The sequence below is a fragment of the Argiope bruennichi genome, chromosome 8, assembly GCF_947563725.1.
Source record: "Argiope bruennichi chromosome 8, qqArgBrue1.1, whole genome shotgun sequence".
In the NCBI taxonomy this organism is placed as follows: domain Eukaryota; kingdom Metazoa; phylum Arthropoda; class Arachnida; order Araneae; family Araneidae; genus Argiope; species Argiope bruennichi.
The window spans coordinates 119,012,365-119,033,676 of NC_079158.1; the positions used below are offsets into that span (position 1 = coordinate 119,012,365).

The 21,312-nt window shown below is 26.0% G+C and overlaps 1 protein-coding gene and 1 long non-coding RNA gene across 6 annotated transcripts in view; one reads left to right on the top strand and one right to left on the bottom strand.

Annotated features, from left to right (window-relative positions):
• Positions 1-21,312, top strand: part of LOC129981708 (sodium/hydrogen exchanger 6-like) — a 43,606-nt gene that overhangs the window by 2,372 nt on the left and 19,922 nt on the right. For all 5 annotated transcript variants that reach the window (XM_056092659.1, XM_056092660.1, XM_056092656.1 and 2 more), the window contains exons 2-11: positions 3,032-3,273; positions 4,398-4,475; positions 9,283-9,359; positions 9,682-9,779; positions 11,150-11,255; positions 12,678-12,928; positions 15,407-15,495; positions 16,733-16,846; positions 18,638-18,749; positions 20,042-20,195. In XM_056092659.1, the coding sequence (XP_055948634.1) occupies positions 3,032-3,273; positions 4,398-4,475; positions 9,283-9,359; positions 9,682-9,779; positions 11,150-11,255; positions 12,678-12,928; positions 15,407-15,495; positions 16,733-16,846; positions 18,638-18,749; positions 20,042-20,195 (1,321 nt within the window). The remainder of the gene's footprint in view (positions 1-3,031; positions 3,274-4,397; positions 4,476-9,282; positions 9,360-9,681; positions 9,780-11,149; positions 11,256-12,677; positions 12,929-15,406; positions 15,496-16,732; positions 16,847-18,637; positions 18,750-20,041; positions 20,196-21,312) is intronic.
• LOC129981710 (uncharacterized) overlaps positions 11,939-21,312 on the bottom strand; it is a 74,958-nt gene continuing 65,584 nt past the window's right edge. Inside the window, exon 3 of the long non-coding RNA XR_008785350.1 lies at positions 11,939-11,983. This is a non-coding gene — a long non-coding RNA (uncharacterized LOC129981710). The remainder of the gene's footprint in view (positions 11,984-21,312) is intronic.

A 21,312-nucleotide genomic window follows, 5' to 3' on the forward strand; every position in this document is an offset into this window, starting at 1 on the left:
AAAAATGGGTGTATTTGCTGAAGGGTTAAAGGATAGGATACCATGGGGACAAAATATTAGTGTATTTTTATCACTTTTTAAATGAAAATATCCCAAGTGAAGTAATGCTATACTGCAGGTGCTATTTTCATTTTTTAAACCACTAATAACAACAGGAAAGTGATAAAAAAAATTGCATTGAATGCCTGTTATCTTTATTACACCATTGTAATCACCAGTTTAATTTTGTATCCATTCCACTTTTTGGAAGAAGGAAAGTTTAAGATAATGCTAATTAGCATCTGTGACATAATTTGATTTTTTTCTGCCTTTCATTTGCCATTGGTATCTTAGCAAATATGAACAATGTTTGGGTTTTAGTATTATTTGTTGCCCACTTATCAGATTTAGCTTGGAAATAGTATAATTATTCAAATTTTCTATCTCCATGACACTCCCTAAGATTAATACTGGCATGTGTATATCTTCCGTACTCTTTCAGTGGTACGTCCACTTAGTCATAACCAATTAAATATTATATGGTTTATGTTAGTTACTTTTGATTTGTGGATTGGGACATAATCTGATTTGATCTTATTAATTGTAGGATAGGGATGTAGAAAATTAATTTTGTAACAAAATTATATTACAGTTGGTATTTTTTTATTGCTTCAGTAAGTAAATATCAGTCTAAGGAAATGTTTTCAGGGTTGCCGAAGCACAGGAAAAATAAAGGGAATTTAAAAATCATCTAGAAGAAAAAATAAATAAATAAATAAAAAAAAGGGAAATTGGAAAATTTTTATTAAAACTACAAAAATACAGGAATTTTTTGTTTTTTCCCTTCTAAAATATGCTGATCTCTAAACATTGTAAGAATATAGCCATAGCACCAAAAATGGAACAGCTGTGTAATTGTGAGAACTTGCACCTTTTCTACTTGTTCCCTTTTTTTCTGTCTAGATTAGTCAAATTTCAATTTTGGCAACAGCTGTTTTCTTTCTGCGAGATTCACGGATTGCAGCTAATGACGATGTATGAAACTGCTTGAAAGAATTAAAATTAATTTTTTTGGTATGAATAGCAACATTCAATCTGTGGAAGCAGTGCAATAGTGTTGAGTCAACCATAGTTGCATTTATTGAATGGTTTGTTTATTATTTAAGAAATTGTGAGTTTTATTCACAGTATATTAGAGAATTTTTTAAAACAATTGAGCTATTCAAAATCCAAATTTAATACAGATTGGACGGATAAAAATTTGAATCCTGACTTTGCTGAATAGGTTAGAGAAGTTCTGCAAAATCTGTTTGCTTTGTACTGCTTGTTATGTAAGAAGATAAGCTTAAATACTATACAAAAACAGGCACATATTAGTCATGCCAAAAGAGGAAAACATACAAAATTGTGTGCTGGTTTAAAAAATTCATAATTGATATTGGACTTTGTATCTGAAAGGAATACAAGGGAAGACGATAAGCCAAGTCTGAAAATGTCAAACTTGATATCCAAAACTAAGCCTACTTTGAACTTTTTAGTTCAGGAACAATTGTCTAAAGCTGAATTTTTATGGGATTTAAAACTTGTTACTCACATTCGCTCTTTAATGTATTCAATGACAGAAATATTTTCACATATGTTCACTAATAGTGAAACAGCCAAAAAATGTACTTTAGGTTGTACAAAATTGCTGTACATTATTTGTTACAGTTTAGCTCTGTTTTTTCAACCAACTCTTAAAAAAATCTTTTAAAACAGTGGTGACTTTCTTATATGAAAATCGAATAATTTTTGTTAAGCAGTTAATGAAAAACATTGTCAAAAAAAAAAAAAAACATAAATGGAGAAACAAAAACATTACACATTTTTGATAGAGTTTGATATCCTAAAAATCTAAAGCTGAGTAAAAATTCTGATATTGGAATAATGAATACAAGTTGCTTGATTACTAAGTGGAACTACTCAAACTGGGGAAAAAAAAAAAAAAAAAATTATTTTTTAGCATAATGTTTTATATTTGTGAAGAATACTATAAAAAATATATGAATCCATGTCCAAAAAATTTTATTGTTTTAAGAATTGCATCTTGTTTAAATCCATATTTATTGAAGAACCTTACTTTTTTCATTCATTAAAAGTATGGAATATTGTTATTCCATTATAACTAGCATATAAGTGCTGTTCATGTATTTTCTCTATATTGCATATTTGTACCTGGAATTTTTTTGGCCAAATTTGACCGGCAACTCTGGTTTTAGTTTGCTTTACCATACAAAAATTGGATACAAAATATGTTAGTGTGAGCGGTGGGTTACAAAGTTTAAATAATAGAATTCTGCTAATTCTTAATTAATCTTACATCTTCATATCTTTATTGCACTGAATTTAAATAGAGTTTTCAGGTTTATATTTATAAGACAAAGGAGTTTAATTTATACTGAGGAGGACCTTTCATTATAAGAAGAGTTTAGAAATTTTTTTAAAGGGATGGAGGATTTATTTAATACATTAAATTGTAATTATGCAGTTAGAAGTAATAAAGAGAACTAGATTAATGAAATAATTAAAAAAATAATTTACAACAATGCCAAAAGAAAAGTTGAAAAATTTAATGGACAGTTTTGATATTAGTTAAATATTTATTCATATGATGAGGATTACAATGCAGTGATTTATCTCTTAGACTTCTCATAGTATTTATGGTAAGGATTTTATTTATAATTTCTGGGATGGATGCACAGTATATGAAATCTGATCAGAACAATTTTCATGTTCTGTTTTGAGATGAGAGAAAAATATTTGCAGAATGTATCTAGTTTTAATATATAACAATGCATCAGAAGGAAAAAAAAAAAAAAATAAGAAATCTATTTTATTACATTGCATTGATATGTTTAGAATAACCATATAATAATTCACTCAAATTAGAATAATGTACCAGTTGATAACATGATAAATTTATAATTATTAAATTATTAGTTTTTAAATTATATATAAATATTTGTTGTTTTAAAACAAAATCTTAATTAAAGTTTCATCTTTTAATTTCCAGGATTAATAGTAGGAGCTATTATTCGCTATGGTGGTGAAGATTATGAAGTTGAGCATATACGTGTTGTTCCTGCCAGGGGTTATGGAAAAAACTTGAGCTTTCCACCTGATAATTTGTACTTTCAGATGCAAGTTTCTAAACAGTCGACAACAGGTACAGGGACAAAGAAGGAAAATAAAACATATGCTTATGCATTTCGAGGAGAAATTACTGATGTCGATAATAGGAAACTTGATCAGAAAGTGAGTAATGCAATCATGCTGTGGTATGTAAGATTTTAGCACTTTGATATTAAATGCATGTCATTGGTTAAATTTAGATTTAGCCATGAGTCATTGGTAATAATAGCTAATATACTAACAAGACATCTTTGCAGTATTTTGGCAAATTGATTTCTAGTTGAAATGAATTTACATCTTTGATTCGTCACTGACATGCAGTTAATACATAAGTGCCAAGATTTCTTTTAAATTTATATTTCATTTTTAAATTATGTATACATACGTTCCTGATGTAAATCTATAATTTTAATCATATCATGATGAAATTTGGTATATATGCTCCCCAAAGACAGGGGGAAACTATTGTCAACTTTTGTAAGTGCAAAAGTTATATTAAATGAAAAAAAAAAAGTTTTCATTCATCTATGTATTAAGTAGTTAATCTCCAGATGAAAAAAATAAACTACTTTAGGAAGTTATAATTCCATTGGTTGTATTAAGAGCTCAAAGTTGAAGCTGATCTTTTTAATAAAGAAACATTAATTTCTGAAACAGAATTTTAAGTAATAGTTTTTAATGCCTAAAGCTATTTTTTTTTCTGGAATTATTAAAATTCGATTATAATTACTATACGTAATATAAAAATTATATAATTCAATTATTTTATTAGAGGTTTCTTTTTATAAATTTGAAAGGTCAAAAGAAATTCTTTTCATTATAAATCTTTTAGAGTGACATGTAAAGAAAATTAATTATGTAATTGTAGAAATATAAACATAGAAGCTTAGACTGTTACTGAATTGTTTTATTTACTTTGTTGCTCACAAATGAAGTAGAACTTTAAAAAGTTCATTTGTCATGTTGCATATTTTTTTTTTCTTGTGAAATGTTCAGCACTTTCTAAGTATCTAAGTCATCTTTTTTTCTTTATTATAAAAAGAAAAAAATTATTATTTAATGCCTTTCAGATTATAGACATTTGATTGTATATCAAAACATTGAAAAGGGGGTTTATTCATTTGAGAAACTCATTGATTTGAGTTGAAAATTATTGTATCAAAATAACTGGCTTCAATTATTTAAATAATCAGTACATATTATTTGTTTATCTTTTTTTTTGTTAAATAATTGAATTTTGTTTTCAGGCAACATTTGATCCAGAAATATTTTTCAACATCATTTTACCACCAATTATTTTTAATGCTGGATACAGCTTAAAACGTGTAAGTAATTTGTGATTTATTTCTATTGAATGTTGTAGCAGTTGCATTACTGTATCTTCTCTTTTGGATAACAGATGGCAGTGCCTGATTAGATAGGCATCCCATAGTGCATTGTGATTGTAAATAATGAGATGAAATGCTATTCTTTGAATATGCCTGCATTAATGTTTTGTCTTTTGTGTTTGTTTGTGTGAAATATGATCATTAAAGAAATGTTCCCAAAAACATACGCCCTGTTACTTTCACTGCACCGATCATAATAATCTTCATTCTACCACAGTGTCCTTTTTAATCAGCATAACTATATTTTTTAATTTCAACTGTAATTATAAAAATATTATAAAACTAATTAAAGACATTTTTCTGTAAAGATGAATTGGAAATACCTGTTGATAAATTTATATTAAGTTTAAATATTTTATCTATGTATTTTTACTAGCTATCAATAACATAGTATCATGTCTTAACTGACAACAATGTGGAATGAAGCAATGCAAATTATTTGTTAATGTATTGTAATAGGATTGACATTTGATTTCCTAAATTGCGTATAAATCATTAAAATTATATAAATTTTTTCTTATTTATAGTTTTAAGTATGCATTGATTGGAATGTAATGCAAATTTAAGATTTATTTGAACAAAATCAATTATTGTGAAGCAAGATTAAATTTCTTAGGAAATATTGCTGAAGGCTCTTATCTTACAAGACAAATCATCAGTAAATTCAAATTGACATTTTATCAATTTGAATGAATAATCATTCCAGTAGTTTGAGTCATAACGTAACCAACAATATTAAAATTTCTTCTTTGAAATGTGTTTAAATAAGCTCATTTATGCCACTAATTATTATTTTTACTAATTTTTTTTATTTATTCTTTTTGTTCTTTGCCAGATAAATTCTTATGGTTATAAGCATTTTTTTTTTTTAAATTTAAAAATAGATGATTTTTTAAAGAGTATTTTTGTAGTTTTACATAGGGTTCTTGGGGAAAAAAAGAGGAATCAAACAAAGGTCTTGAATTAAAAAAGTTAAAGCACTACTTTCAAAATATATTTAAATTTATGGATTAATAGAAATGTTTTCGTTTTCAATTGGAATCATAATTTAAAGATTATAAAGAAATATTCTTTTTTAGTTCAACAGCAAATTATTTAGCCTGCTTCAGATATTTAAAAAGAAACATTATTAGAGTTTGAACATTTCTAGAATCAAATTCATTAAAGAACAAAAATTATATCTAAGGAAAAGTTGCCAGATTTGGAAATACAAAGCAACTAGAATATTAAGTAACACTTCCATTCTTAAATTAGATGATATTCAAACTTGACAGAAGAAAAAGTACAATCTTAAGGGTGAGATTACTCACCAATCATATAAAAAAAATGCAAATAAATACAAAAAGTAAACAATATTAAATATTAGCAGTATGGAATGTTTTTTGAATTGTAGATGTGAAAAATAATAGCCTTTTTATTGCTATCTTATGAAAAAAATTCAGAGAATTTATGCATCCACAATAATAAACTGCAAGATTTTGGAATTTAGTGCATTAAATTTGAGCGACAGAATCATTTAATAATTTTACTGTAGCAGATTTTATAATTTTTATAATCTTAAGCTCATTTTCTTTTATTTTCACACATTTTTTTTAATGTGTAATTATTATTATTTTGCTAAATGAAAAATTAAATTTTATGATAATCTGCCATCCTGCTGTTCTTTTGGGAAGGCACCTGACATATGGAGATGAGAAATTGCATGAAACAATAAGCAAATTTTCATTTTCCTGGTGGTTGTTGGTGGTGATGGTGGCATTTCTTGGTTTACACCCTTGTGGATGAGGGTACTTTACCTTTATTGGAAAGAATCTGAGCATTGACCTTCTTGTCATGGGGGATGCTTTGCATATATCACAGTAGCAATGTTATGCAGTGACTGATCTCATTTTTTGGATTTCCACTTTTTTTTTGATATAATAAATATCTATCATATCATATCTAAGAAAATATGCCTCATGAGAATGCTAAGAATTATATTGTAATTTATATATAGTGCTATTTACTCATTATATAAAAATTGTGTAGCAATAATTTTGTAAGTTATTTCCAATGAGAGATTTGGGAAAACTGATTTTAACTGAGAGATTTGGGAACTTTTCTGTTGATGACTTTAGGTAAATCATCCACACAAAGTGATGAACAGTGTCATATTATAAAATAATTTGATAGATCTCAGTTGTAACAATTATGTAGGTATATACCAGCAATATTTTTAGCTGATCATTCTTCGACTTAAATGTTAGATTTTGAAATATAATTGATATTTTTGCTGAAATAAACAATTTAAAATAAATGATTGATTTAATTGTTAATTTATAAAAAAATAAAAGTTGTGTCAATGATAAAAATATAAATAAATATTTTTTACTCATTCTGGATTATAGGATTATTTTAAATCCAACACATAGTATTCTTAAGAATGATTAAACATCTAAAAAATGAAGCACTTTTACAATTGGCAATAATAATAAATTCAATTTCCTAAGAAGCCCTGTTTTAAATATTTGTGTAAGGCTCATACAGACTTGTTATATCACTATTGATTATGATAAATTGAAGATACTTATTTAATCAAATCTATATGTCAGTAATTGAGAATTAGTTGAAAAATTTGTTACATACAGTTTGTATGCCAACAGTATATTTGAAATGTGTAGCTAAGGACTGTGCTGGCTTATGGATTTTGAATGAATATGAAAAATATCAGTACTGAATTTCATTGGCTTTTGAAATGAATTAGATTTATTTTTAAGGCATCCTTTATTTTAATGTTATACCAAAACGATAGGACTCAACTCCAAGAAGAAAATTAAACTATGGATATACCAAAGCTAACATTTCATCCATTTTTCACTGTTTATAATAAGAATTAGAAAGAGTAAACTGTTAAATATTGTTAAAAAATATCTAAGGGATTATTTCAGTCATTTGTAGTATTTATTTGATAGTGATATGAACAATGTACAATTTGATACTGATGTATGTTGCATTTGAAATAATTTAAAGGTGGTGTTGGAACAAAAGTAAATATGATGGTATTGGAAAACTGCAATAGAAAATAAAAAATCATTGCTCGGTCTTTCTGATTTGGATTAAGGTGTTGTTACAATTAGCACTTCACATCCATTATCATCATTTTCAGGTTTCAATAATGCTTTAGCCATCAATGGGATGTGGCATTTAAAGTATGTTAAAGCAAATTAGAATTTAATGGAAGCATAAAGTTTTGAAATAAGAAGCCCCCCCCCCCATCATTCAACTCGGATATTGTGACCCTCTTAACTATTACTTCTTCAGATTACAGTATTTGGTGGATGGCAATACCTTCCTTAGGAAATAGGATTGCAAATATCAACCATTGCATATTTTACTTTAAATCTAAAAAGATTCCTTATAAGCAAGAATTGAAAAGCTGCATTGAGGATGGGAAAAAGTACTATAGAAAATTTTGAAGATTATTATTAATATTTTCAATCACTTATATTTTCCCCCGTCATGCACAGTTTTCTTGTCAGTTTGAGAGATTAACAACGAAGCATATTCAGGAATTGAGATTTAAAATCATATCCTTTATCTGATTATGCATAAATCTGTCTAAAAAGGAATTGAAATTTTAAAACAACTATTTGCGAATGTACCTTTTCATGTGACTTATCTTCTAAATATCTTCCTTCTCTACTTATACACTGCTTTCAGTGTGTCATCTATTGTTGAAGATTCTTTTAAGATCTTTTTAATAACCAATATGAATTTCCTTCCTTCTATGCTTTCAAATCTTTGAATTTTTGTAGTAGATTTTAAACTTGGGAATTATAACAATTTTTTTAAAAAAAGGCCGATACAATCAATTGTTGATGTAGTTTAAAACGTGTTTCTGATTTACATTTGAAGATCTAGTTACTTCTAATTAGCTGACAAAATTTAGATTTTATTCACTAGTTGAGAAGCAAGGGGCGAATTTTTCTGCAAAGCAGTTTAGTAGTATATGATTTTCTTATGCCAGTATAGCAATTTGTCAAATATATGCAATACTTCACTTAAAAATTTTTCATTTTTGAAGTGTAAAAAAATTACTAAACATAGAATAGCATTCTATCATTTATAAAAAACTGACAAGATGTGGTATTTTCTTAAAAAAATTGTGGATGAAATTTAAGGTTAATGTTGTGCAGTATCATTACAATGAGTTAATGGGCTGATATGTTAAAGTTAAAAATTCAGTATCTTTTTTGGATAGAGCTTTTTTTTTTTTTTTTTTTTTTAATGTTCCATAATTATTTTATATACTAATAAAGTTAATATTTTTTTAAGTTGGTTACTTTTTAAATATTATGCATACAACTTATAAATCTTATGCAATTGTTTTTATAGTTTGACTTATATTGGGAGCTCCATGTTGATCATATTGTTCAAAATAGTTGCTAACATAAGAAATTCAGTGAAGCAGAATTGAAAACATATACAGGCTTATATTTAATGCAGTAGTTAATATTGTGGTTATGCAATTGTTATTTGGAGATCATTTCAAAATTGCTATGAAAAAAGTCTGATTTATATGTTCATTTTTTTAACATTTAAGTATCAAGTATTTTATAGTATACTTTTAGCAGATAATCTTTTTCAAAAATTTTCATTTTGTATCATGTGTATGATTATAGTACAAATTTCATTTCATTTTTATTATTAGCTTTATGAATAAGTCAACAATACTAATTACTGCTTTACTTTTTTTTTTGTTCAGAAATTCTTCTTTAGAAATCTGGGAACCATTTTTACCTATGCTTTTCTTGGTACTACTATATCTTGTTTTATGGTTGGGTAAGGCATTTCTTTCATTTGACTTCTTTTTTCATATTTGTATTTTTAGCTCAAGATATTTTTATTTATTATTAATGACATAGTATAGTGCTGAGGAGAATTTAATTATAATTTTTGAGAACTTACTTGGACAACCTGATGTTCTATATTTTAAATATTATTAAATGCTTATTATGCATAAAATTAAAAAAAAATTAAATTATATATCATCAGAATTTTTTAAATTTTACTTATTTTATTTTTTTGTTATGATTAATGAATTCTTTTGATGAATTGGATGATTTTTATGTTAGTTTGTAAATATATATGGTTTATTTTTCAGGGGAGTGATGTTTGCATTCTGCCAACTTATGCCAAGTTTAGAATTCACTTTTAACGATTGTTTATATTTTGGTGCCATGATTTCGGCTACTGATCCAGGTATATAGACTTTTTGTTTCATTTTCATTTTTTCTCCTTTATCTTAAATGTAAAGTTTTAAATTATATAAAAAATTTTTAGTAATTTTTTGAATGGGTTTGTATAAATATAGCTTACAAGTTTCTATACTGTTAATTTATAAGAAAGGGGAGTCTCTATAAAAAGCATTTGCTATTTTAAATTAGAATGAAAACAATTTACAAGTAATTTTAGTTGTTCAAAATATTTCTCTGAAATAAGATATTAAAGTTTAACTTCCAAAATTGTACAATAAAAAAAAAAACTACCATAAAGCAATCTCACTCATTTTAAGAAACAAATCATATTTAGTTGGCAATAGAGACTGGTAATCAAATTGCTTGTTCATGTAATGTTATTGTTTGGTCAAAATCTTACTGAATTTAAAATTAATAGTAGAAAATTTTCATATTTTAAGCCTTTAAGATTTTTGTGAATACAACTGAGTGCAGCATTTTTTTTTTCTGTCTATGAAAGAGAAATTCAGGCATTCCAGTATTCTAGAGAATGATAGGGTTAGAATCTTAGTATTGTTATCAATCACTCTTGGAGTCCATTTTAAGTCTTTATGATTAAACTTTTATTTTTGACTAATTTTAAATAAAAAACAATTTAAGTATGTAGATTTCTGTACTGTGTTATATATTTATTAATAATAGGTAGCTCTTGCCTGAGTACTGTGTTTTTTTGTGAGCTTTTGAACATGCATATTTGAGTCCAATATGCATGTTAAAATATATTGAGTTAATTATTATGATTATAATAATTAATTTAATAAATAATTGCTAAATCCAAAGTGTAATAAGCAAATTGCTTATTACACTGGAAAATGATATTTATGTATTTATTTTACCGATTTTATTTATTTTACTGATTTTATTCCTGCTGGTGTGGTGTGGAGTGGAGCTCAGGTGTCATCCTCGTCATCTGACCACTGTTCAAAATTACGAGGTCCGTCCTAAAATAGCCCTAGTGTTGCTTTACAATGGGACATAAATCTAACTAAACTTACTGATTTTATTAGAAGGGAAATTCCATTAGATTTTTAACTGGTGGATTCAAATATTATAAGTAAATTAATATAATTTATTACATTGAAATGACATTGGGAATGCTTAATTTTACAGCATCTACACATAAACTGCCATTGATTTTTAATCATGTAAAGCCATTGAATATAAATATTTGATTGCATTAACTGACTGAATGTTTTTAGTTATATGATTTTTTTGTACATTATTGATGTTTAAAGTTTTTGTATGCATTTTAATATATTATTTATAATTATTTAATAAATGTTTATTTCTTAAGTGACAGATTTTTAATCTATTTTCTTTCTTATCCTTCTGTAGTTACTGTATTAGCAATTTTTCATGATCTGCACGTTGATGTCAATCTGTATGCACTGGTGTTTGGCGAAAGTATTTTGAATGATGCTATTGCCATTGTTTTAGCTGGGTAAGTCATATTTCTCTCATAAGAAAATTATTTTGTAAGTAAAAAAATGATGAAATTTTTGTAAATATTTTGCTCTAGTGCAGAGATAAGCTGTATCTTTTTAATTTATTGAAATAATATGCATAATTTTAACACAAAATAGCTTATCAGCTGTGGCTTTATAACCAGAAACCTTTGGCTGTAAATCCACCGAAATTTCAAATCATTAATTTAACTTCTAATATTAAATGTGTAATGGAACTATAAAAGATCTGAAAAAATTGAATTGGAATGCTGTAAATTTAAGATTTTTGCATATTATTTTTCTGTACATGTAAACTGCTTTATGAAAAAAGTTGTTTTGTGTTTTAAAGTTTTGTAGGTAAATGCTTACTTAACAATTCTACACATCCAAAATGATTAGTTGAAAAGTAATTATTTATTATTTTAATTTGTAACCAAACACCTTGTTTGTCCATAATAAAAATCCAGTTTGAATGATATTTTAGATACAAATCCATCGAATACACTAAAAGAAATTCTGTCAAATTTAGCTTCATAACATTTATTTTAGTGGCACTCAGGTAGAAAGATTTCCAAAATCTGTGTTTTGCTGCTTTTAAAATCTAATTGGTGCACTAGGTTCACAGATATTTCTTGATAGATCATCTTTACATTTTTGTTATTTGTGTGTAATATGTTTTCTCCCGCTTGCATTTCCATAGCAGATTTGATCCCAGCATGTACAGCTAATTATAAAGCATAGTTTTAAGTATATATCATCATTTTTTTCCTCTAAAATTTAAGTATACATATAAAAGAAGACAATGGTAAGAATAGTTATGAAATTTTATCAGTTTTCATTAATCAAACCAAATAGTTGGAAAAAAATAACCTTCTTAACTTTTTGTAATTTAAAAAATTTTCTTTTTTAGCCTACAGTTATTGAGGTTTTCCAAAGCTATCTTAAGTTTAAGTTGAGTTTATTCTTCATTATTATTTCAAACTAGATTTTTTTTAATTCAAAGTAATAATCTGTCTACTAAAAAGGACTGATGTGAAGATATGTATTCGTATTGAAGATTTGTATTGAGGGAAATTTTCTTATCATTGCTGTAGTATGTTAACTACTTAACTGTTGTGTATCTAAATTAGCATAAACATATATATATATATATATATATTATATAAGTATAATAAATAATTAATTATATTTATAATAATTAAACGATTATTATATAAATATAATAATTGTCATTGAATAAACTCATCATAATGCAAAATGTACTTTTTCCATGATGAGCATACTCATCAAAAACGATCAGCTGGTTAAAGAATATTCATTACTTTTTTTTAAGTGTTTGTTTTCTTTGAAAGGTCTGTTATGCTATTAATTAAATGCAGAGTAAATTTATTTTGTGATTTTTTTTAAAAAATTTTCAGATCAATTGGAAATTATGCTGAGATGTATGGTAAGGGAGAAGATGGTTTTCAGTCTACAGCTGCATTTAAATCTGTGGGAAATTTTGTTTACATCTTTGTTTGCTCTTTTCTGATTGGATCTGGAACTGGATGCCTGACGGCTGCTTTAACTAAATTTACTCGATTGTGTGATTTTCCTTTGCTGGAATCTAGTCTTTTTGTTTTGATGTCATACAGTACTTTCCTGATGGCAGAAGCTGCTGATTTAACTGGTATTTATTATTCATTTAAAATTTTATTGAAAATGTTTATTTTCCAGAAATATGTTTCCATATCAAAATACACCATTCAAAATTTAGTTAAAAAACTCATGTCACGGACAAAAAAACTGTAATATTTATGAGAAAGAATTTTAATGTATTTATTACTGACCAAATTCTTTCTGTTGTCTCCAAATTACTCTCTCTCATTCAGGAATGATAGAGATAAGATTATAAAATAAAAGATATCTTCAAGTATGTGTTTAAATTATTTTAATGGGATTTAATTAAAAAATTTGTAAATGAATTTGCTTTCCAATATCTAGTTGCAATACAATGGTAAGATACAATTTCAATTTTTCACTTGTCATCTCTCAGTTTAGTGCTGATAATTAGACATTAATTATCTGTTTGGAACATATGCAGTGATAATGGCATCTTGTTGGTCAAAAAGGGAAGTATTGAATGTGTACTATACCCCTCCATACCGTTCATGTATAGCTCCATGCAAGGCTTTTTGTTTTGTTTTGTCATTTAATATTGAAACTATACACTAGAAAATTGATTCATCAATGAACATTTTAAGAAAAGTAGACACATTTATATAGAATGTTGTAAAAGATGGGTTTGAGTTATATACACCTGCTGCAACATCTAGCAAATATGTGGCCAATGACGTGAAAAAACCCATATTAAATTGATCTCTGCCTAATGTATTTTATGGGTGCTAAATGCATTTTCTTTTTTGATTTGCCCTTGCAGTCTGTATATATGAAACACTAACATATGCAGCACAAAAAAGCTCTTATTACTTATTGTATTTGATTGTCATTGAATGTTTTTACATGTGTGCTATTCAATGTTTTGCTATTTAATAGGGTAGCTGCTGTTAGTTATAGAAATGTTTTAATGAGAGCTGGTACTCCATAAAAACAAAGAAAATAAAATATTAAAGAAACAGGTATCAAGCAGAAAGTTATAAAAAAAAAGCAGAAAAATTAAAATAGGCTTAACTGTTGTCAAGACAATAGTTCACTATGATTTAATTATTCCATATTAATCTTTTAAAAAGTCAATAATCTGGGTGAACAAATTGGTCACCAAAGGTGGCTAGGTATTGTAAAAGCATCTTTGTGAAATTCTGATTATTTTAAATCATTTTGCCCTTTTGAATCCTTTAACAAATAATCTGTGATTTCTCTGCATGTAATAGTGCAAATATAGCTTATAAAATTTATGAGAATATATTTTGAAAGAGTTTTGTAGCATAACAAATAAAAGAAGTAATGAAATATAGAGAAAAAAAATGTAAAATGGTCTTCTTTTATATGTTTTTCATTGTTTGATTGAATAGTTTTTGATGTAGGTGATTTGAAGCCATTGTAAATAGGTAATTTAAATTAATATCAACTGAAAGTATGTATACAAAAATTAACTCAAAAATAGGGAATTTAATGATAAGTTTAATTAAATTAGATCAAGCTGATCATGCAGTTTTCTGTCGTATATAGTATTTATACACTGGCTTTTAAGTTGAGAGTTGCTTCACAGGGCATGTTCAATGAAATAATCATTCAAGATGCCTTACTTGGATTTGCCTAATAAATTTGCCATAGTTATTTCTAGAAATAACTATGGCTCAGGTATTAAGTAATCATTAAGAAAGGAATTTTTAAAAGTTGATTAATTTTTAATTAAAAATTTAACATTCCTTTTAATAATTTTGAAGTATATTATTATTACGTATGAAAACTATTTTTATATGCATTAAAATTTAAACAATTTTTTTTCAGTTTTATATCACTGTTATTTAAATACCATATGTTTCTCTTAATTTTGGAAGAATTTTTACAACAGTACTTTTTATTGGCTTAGTTACTGGATTTATATTCAAGCATGTTGTGAGAATATTAAATACATTTTTTTGTGTGCGTCTCATTGCTGCTATATAATAAATGGTAAATTTTAAAAATAAAATGATCGTTGAATCAATCATAAAATGATATATATATTATGATGTTTCAGATAAAAGATTTGAATCTCTCCTTTAAATCTTATGTTAAGTGTCAAATTCTCACACCAGTATGGTGCAGATATTTGAAGAGAGATGAGTTGAGGGAGGGGATTTAAAATCATATGCTTGTGCTCTGACTGTATTGTGGATTATCATTTACATTTACTGTTACTTTGAAAATGTAAATAGATCCTCAGTTCAGTCAGGATCAGCCACAGTACAGACTGTAAAATAATAAAATAAAAACTACTTTTAGAAATAGATTTATTTAAAGGTAGAATGATTAGTTTTATTAAATGATAATATATCTCATTTAAATGTTTGTTTTATGAAAATCTCATGGAAATTATTATAGAATAAAAGTATTCGTTGATATATTATTGATCCAATGCTTTTAATGAATGCTTGAATATAATAAAAATTAACACCGTGGAATGAATTGTTCTAAAAGGAATTTTTTTAAATCTTTTATTTAGGTATTGTTGCTGTTTTATTTTGTGGAATATGTCAAGCTCATTATACTTACAATAATTTAACAGTTGAATCAAGGGCAAGAACAAAACAGGTTAGAATTTCTTATCTGTTAAAATTATGATTGGCTGAAATGAACTGAATAATGTGTTCTTTGATTTTATTGTCAAGTATTTCTTTTTATGCAAACTGTTTTTACTCTAATATACAGTTTATATGTATAATTTTTGCTTGTGTAAAAATAATCAGCTATAATTAGGCTTGTTGAATTTGATCTACTAAAAATAGTATTTCAATTTATTTGCAGATAGTTCTTAAATGATTAATTCTCGAAAATTTTGAACATTTAATAAAGAAATAACAAATAGATTTGCATTTATTCATATTATGCTTATAAATATGTCAGAATTTTAGAAAAGTTACTTTTATTATGTTGAAAAGTGTTGAACTTAAATAATAATAAATGAAAAAAGTATACAGATTAACAAACCTTGTTCACTCAGAGTTTTAAAGTGCTCTATTTTAATTGTGAATTTTAATTAAATGTTATAATATGTTTCTTATTAGACATATAATATCGATATGTATTTTAATAAAGAAAAATTAAATTGTTAGAAATAGCATGCTGTTTTGATACTGCTTCTGTCAAGTGTTTGTTAATATATATTGTGCTATTATAATTGGATATCTCTGACTAGTTAGAAGATATTGATACTAGAAATCTGATTTTTCAAAAAAAATTCTTCAATGAATATACAGGTAGCTATATCTATATAAAATAGTTAATAAACTTTAAACATCTCTCGTATTGGAGAGATTCTTTTAAAAGTCATGTTCGCTTATTGGAATTCCATTCCGTATTATTGATTATTTGAAAATATATTAAAAAATTAAGAAATAATATGATTAAATGTACAGAAAACCATTTCCAACATTTAGTTTTAATTCTTAATATATTTTAAGAATTTCTGTGGAGCATTAAAATGCAGTTGCATGAATGAATATATAAATATATACAAAAAGTAGAGAATTTTCAAATATGCAAATGATTGATTATAGATTTAGATTTTTATAAATATTGCCAGTAGATGGAACAAATGTGTTTCCTGAATAATTAAAGGTTTATTTTAAATCAAAATATAAGTTCCATTAATGTAATGAATCCAAATATTTAATATGCGGTATATTCAGATATCAAGAAATTAATTTATTAGCTAATCCATTTATATATTTCTTTCATATGTCTCAATATGTTTGCTTATTTAAATCTTACCTTTATCAAATAAATAACCTATTGTCATTTAATGTTAATACATACTTTTATCTTATAGATATTTGAATTGCTGAGTTTTGTAGCAGAAAACTTCATATTTTGCTACATTGGAGTTTCTATGTTCACTTATCAGAAGCATTTTTGGCATGTAGGATTTATAGTAACAGCCTTTGTATCCTTTGAGTTTTCTTTGTTTATTACCTAGATATGGTTTTCATCAAATCTTAATTTGATCTTAAACTTTCAATTATGTATTTAAGAGCTTTTAAAAAGTGTAATTTAATTTTTGTACAAATGAGTTTCACAATTTTAAAATACGAGATTAATAAGCTTTTCTTTAGATCAGATGAAGTCCTTCATTACTCTCGTGTTATCCCACTCACATTTTGAATTGAAAATGATTATTTTTCACTGTGTAGAAGAAACATGCTATGAACGCGAGAAAGAGCTATAATAATGGAACAATCACCTTGAGCTCTATCCATTTTCTCAGAGCCAAGTGTGTCAAGTAAAAAGTACAAGAATGAACTAATCTTCTTAACTGATATTATCTAACTAACATAATTAACAGGGCAAATAAATAAATTATTCAAAAATATGTATCACAGACAAAAACTTGCATTTATATAAGGCTTCTAGTTCATAATTAATTATATCTTCAGTTGATATGCTGGAACAAGATTAGTGGCGAGGAATTCTGTTGAATTTAAAATGATTCTTTTTTATCTCCCCAAGTTGGATTATGTTTGTATATGTATTAAGTGTGAGAAAGCATGTGTATCTATTTGGCGTTTTTATATTACACACCCATTTTTTTCAAATTGCTCACTGTAATCTGTTTTGAAAGACCAATATATATTTTTAATCATAATAATGAATACTGAAAAGAATAAGATTTTAAAAATATATATTTATGATATGGCTGATTACCATATATTTAATTAGATAGGTCAGGTTTCTTCATCTTGAATATAGTTTATTACACTCAGAAAATATTTTGTTTCTGTAAGTGTTAAATAATGGATTTGGAAAGTTTTGATATACCTTATATTTTCATTAAAAAAAGTGCTGTGTTTTTAAATGAATTTGAGATTTCACTATAGTAATTTTTAAAACACAATTTATTTTTAACAAAACTGTTCATATCAATTTTGAATTCATTGTAAAGTTTTTAAAACAAAATAATCAATAAAAAATTATCTGAAAAGCTATCTTATTAAAATATTCAAATACTTTTTAAAAAGCCTACTAAAAATAGACATTGTAGTTTAGAACTTAATAATATAGTTTTTGAGTATCTGCAATATTTTAAAAATTTTTAAATATAAAATTCTCCAATTTCTTGTTGTAGTTTTTGCTACAGTATTCTTGCATTCTTCGAATATCATTATTTTTGATTATTTTTAGTTTTTTTTGTAATATTTTCATACTCTAAATTACATTCATATCCTGATAAATAAAATTTTCAAAATAAGCTATAAAAGTGGTTAAAAACTACAAATAGGATTCTAAGTTTTGCCACATTATAAAAGTAAAAAGGAGTAATGAATTTATTTGAAAGTATCTTGGTGTCTTAAAGATTTTTATGGCATGTTCTTTTTCTACCTGCTTACCTCTATTTTTTTTAATTAAAAAAAGGTTATTTCTATTTTATTGAAAAATTGTGATTTTTTTTTTTAACTTTAATTACAGAATTTTTCTTACAAATTTCTAAAATATTTTAACATTTTTAGAAGCAACTGCTTATTACATGAGCAAGACTATGTTATTTTTGCTATGAATAACATCCTAATTCATTTGTCAGTTGGATGACATTTGAGTGTCTTAAATTTTCTTAAAAAAATGTTTTTTGACATATTTTTTGTTTGTTATTTTTATATGTAAATTGTTCTTTTTTAATCACTATTTTAACTGAAAAGCTTTCCATCATATTTTCTCACTTGAACCTTAACTTACGATTCAGATTGCGATTGCTGTGGGTAGAGCTTTAAATATTTATCCACTTTCTTTACTCCTGAATTTGGGGCGCCATAACAAAATTCCTTTGAGTTTTCAACATGTTCTGTTTTTCTCTGGTAAGTAGGTGATAATTTTTGTTCTGTTATTGTCTATTGACTAAGCAATGTTGCTTAATATGGTATGAATATTGATATGATTCTAAATCCTCTTTGCATCCAATTATTTTTTTCTAATTGAGTTAAATTGTAAAAATAATAAACTGAATTCTTTTATATTTAAGTATTTAAAATCTTAAGAATATTATATCCAGAATTATAAAAAAAAATATGCATATAAATATGAATTATTTGTTTCTTAGCTGAATATGAAAAATGTGAAAACCTGGTTCTGACTCTCACAATTTAAAAAAATGCTAACCATTACACAAATCCTTGCATTATTAGTGAAACTATTGGATATTACCCTGCAGTTAATGTATTTTAAGTGTATGGTTGTTCTGAGGTGATTCTGTGTCTGTTGTAGAAATGTTATATAAGTAACCCCCTTCCTTCCCTCTTCGTGTACCATATTTTGGTTATATTTTTTCCCTTCTATAAATCCCTCACAATCTTCCTGTATTTTTTTTAATATAGATGAGCAAATTTTATGACTTGCTGTAAGTTTAATAAAAATAATATATTCTTGAAAAATATATGAATGAATTAAATTATTGAAAATATTGTTCACAACAAATCAAATGTCACTGCCATAAACAAATTACAAATTGCATGCTTTTAAAAAAATGATTTATCCTCAATTTGTAATGATAAATCGAGTTAACAGTATCAATTTATGAAAAAATCTTGCTTATAAATTTTTATGAAGTTCATTTATTGTAACTGGTTGAGGCCTTGATGAACTCATTGTTTCGAACAAACTGCAACATGTTACTGATTTGCCGAACAGTCACATTTTGCATTCTTTTAAGTCCATTGATATGGATTTTTTTAGAAGTCCCCCAGATTAGGGATACATAGAAGATTAGAAGTCTCGGCATGGTTTTATAAATTAGATGTTTTTTCCATGAGAGTTTAAATTTGTAGATGAGAATTAAGTGAATGAATGGATTAGATGAATTTAGCTTTTGCATTTAAAAAATTATTGCTGATATTTTTGAAATTTTTAAAAATTGTTAAATGCTTATTCAATGTAATGCCAAGGTAGGCAATTCTATCATTCCATGAAATACTCATCTTTTCCTAGTATATGCATTCCACCAACATTCTGTATTCTTTAATATAAGTTGCAATAATATTTTACAACAGTACCCTGTTACATTAATACAATTATACTTTGCAATTTATTAGATTTGCATAGAAATTTATAGTGCTTTCAAATTTTCTGAAGATAATTTCTTTTTTTATTTTAGGTCTGCGAGGAGCAATGGCTTTCGCATTAGCCATTCGCAATACATTATCAGATCAGAGACATCTTATGTTGACTACCACATCAGTGATAGCCATTGTGACTGTCATTGTTTGTGGTGGCTTCTCTACACAATTGCTTGCTTGGCTTGGCATACCGTAAGTTTTAACAAAAATATTTATAATATTGCATAACTAAAACCAAACTTTCTTATTTGTGTATTTTCATATATTTTGCCATTTCTCTCTGAGTATGGTATTTTTATCCAATGAATAATTCTTGGTTGCCTTTTGCTTATTTATTTTTGCAATCTGTTATCACTCACATTTATACAAAACTTGGATGAAAATTACATAATATTTAGGATAAGACATAGCATTTCACATTTAACATTACCGCTAACAAAAAGCAAGCTGTGCCTAGTTGTATTAGTTTATTCTAGAACAGACAAGGAAGTGAGAAACAAAATGTTCCTCATTCTTTTCAAACTATACAGTTTAGGGAATACATGCAGTGCCATCTATTTATAATATTGATTAGCCAATTTAGCATATGAATAATCACACAAAAAATAGTAATTACAAACAACAAAATTACATAAACACCTTTATTTGTGAATTTCAATTTTTATTTTGTAATAAAGCTCTTTTTTATATCATTCTTAAAGCTTGTTATTAAAAAAAAAAGTTGAAAAAAATATATAAATGCATATTGATGTAATATAGTTTAATACAAAGTAAAAAAAATATATATTTATTCAGATTCATTTATTGGCCAAAGCTGTTTATTGATTTAAAATATAGATTATTATATGTTACTGACTTAACATTGTTGAAATGCTTGGTTGTTGTAGGAACTATATTTAACATGTTTTGATGTATCATTTTTTGCTTATAAATAAAATTTTAAGAATTTCTATTTTTAATGAAATTAGGGTGTGTGTTATAATTTTCTTAATTCTTATTGGAATTGGAATTAATGCATTGAGAACTGCAAAGAAATCTGTAAGACATATATATGCCTTGGATCATAAGTTTGTGGGCAAACTTGTGCGTTCTAAAATCATCGTAACATTTTTATTTACAAAGCAGTAACAGACAGGACATGCAATGCGAGAAAACTCGTGAGCGGCCCTTAATGTGTTAATATTCTTAACATTGAATTTTGATGAAAATTGTTTTCTGGATTTGATGTTGAATTATTTCTTCTTTTTTACATCTTGCAAAAGAAAAATTTTTATGCTTTGATTAGTTACTAATGAATAAACTGATGAAT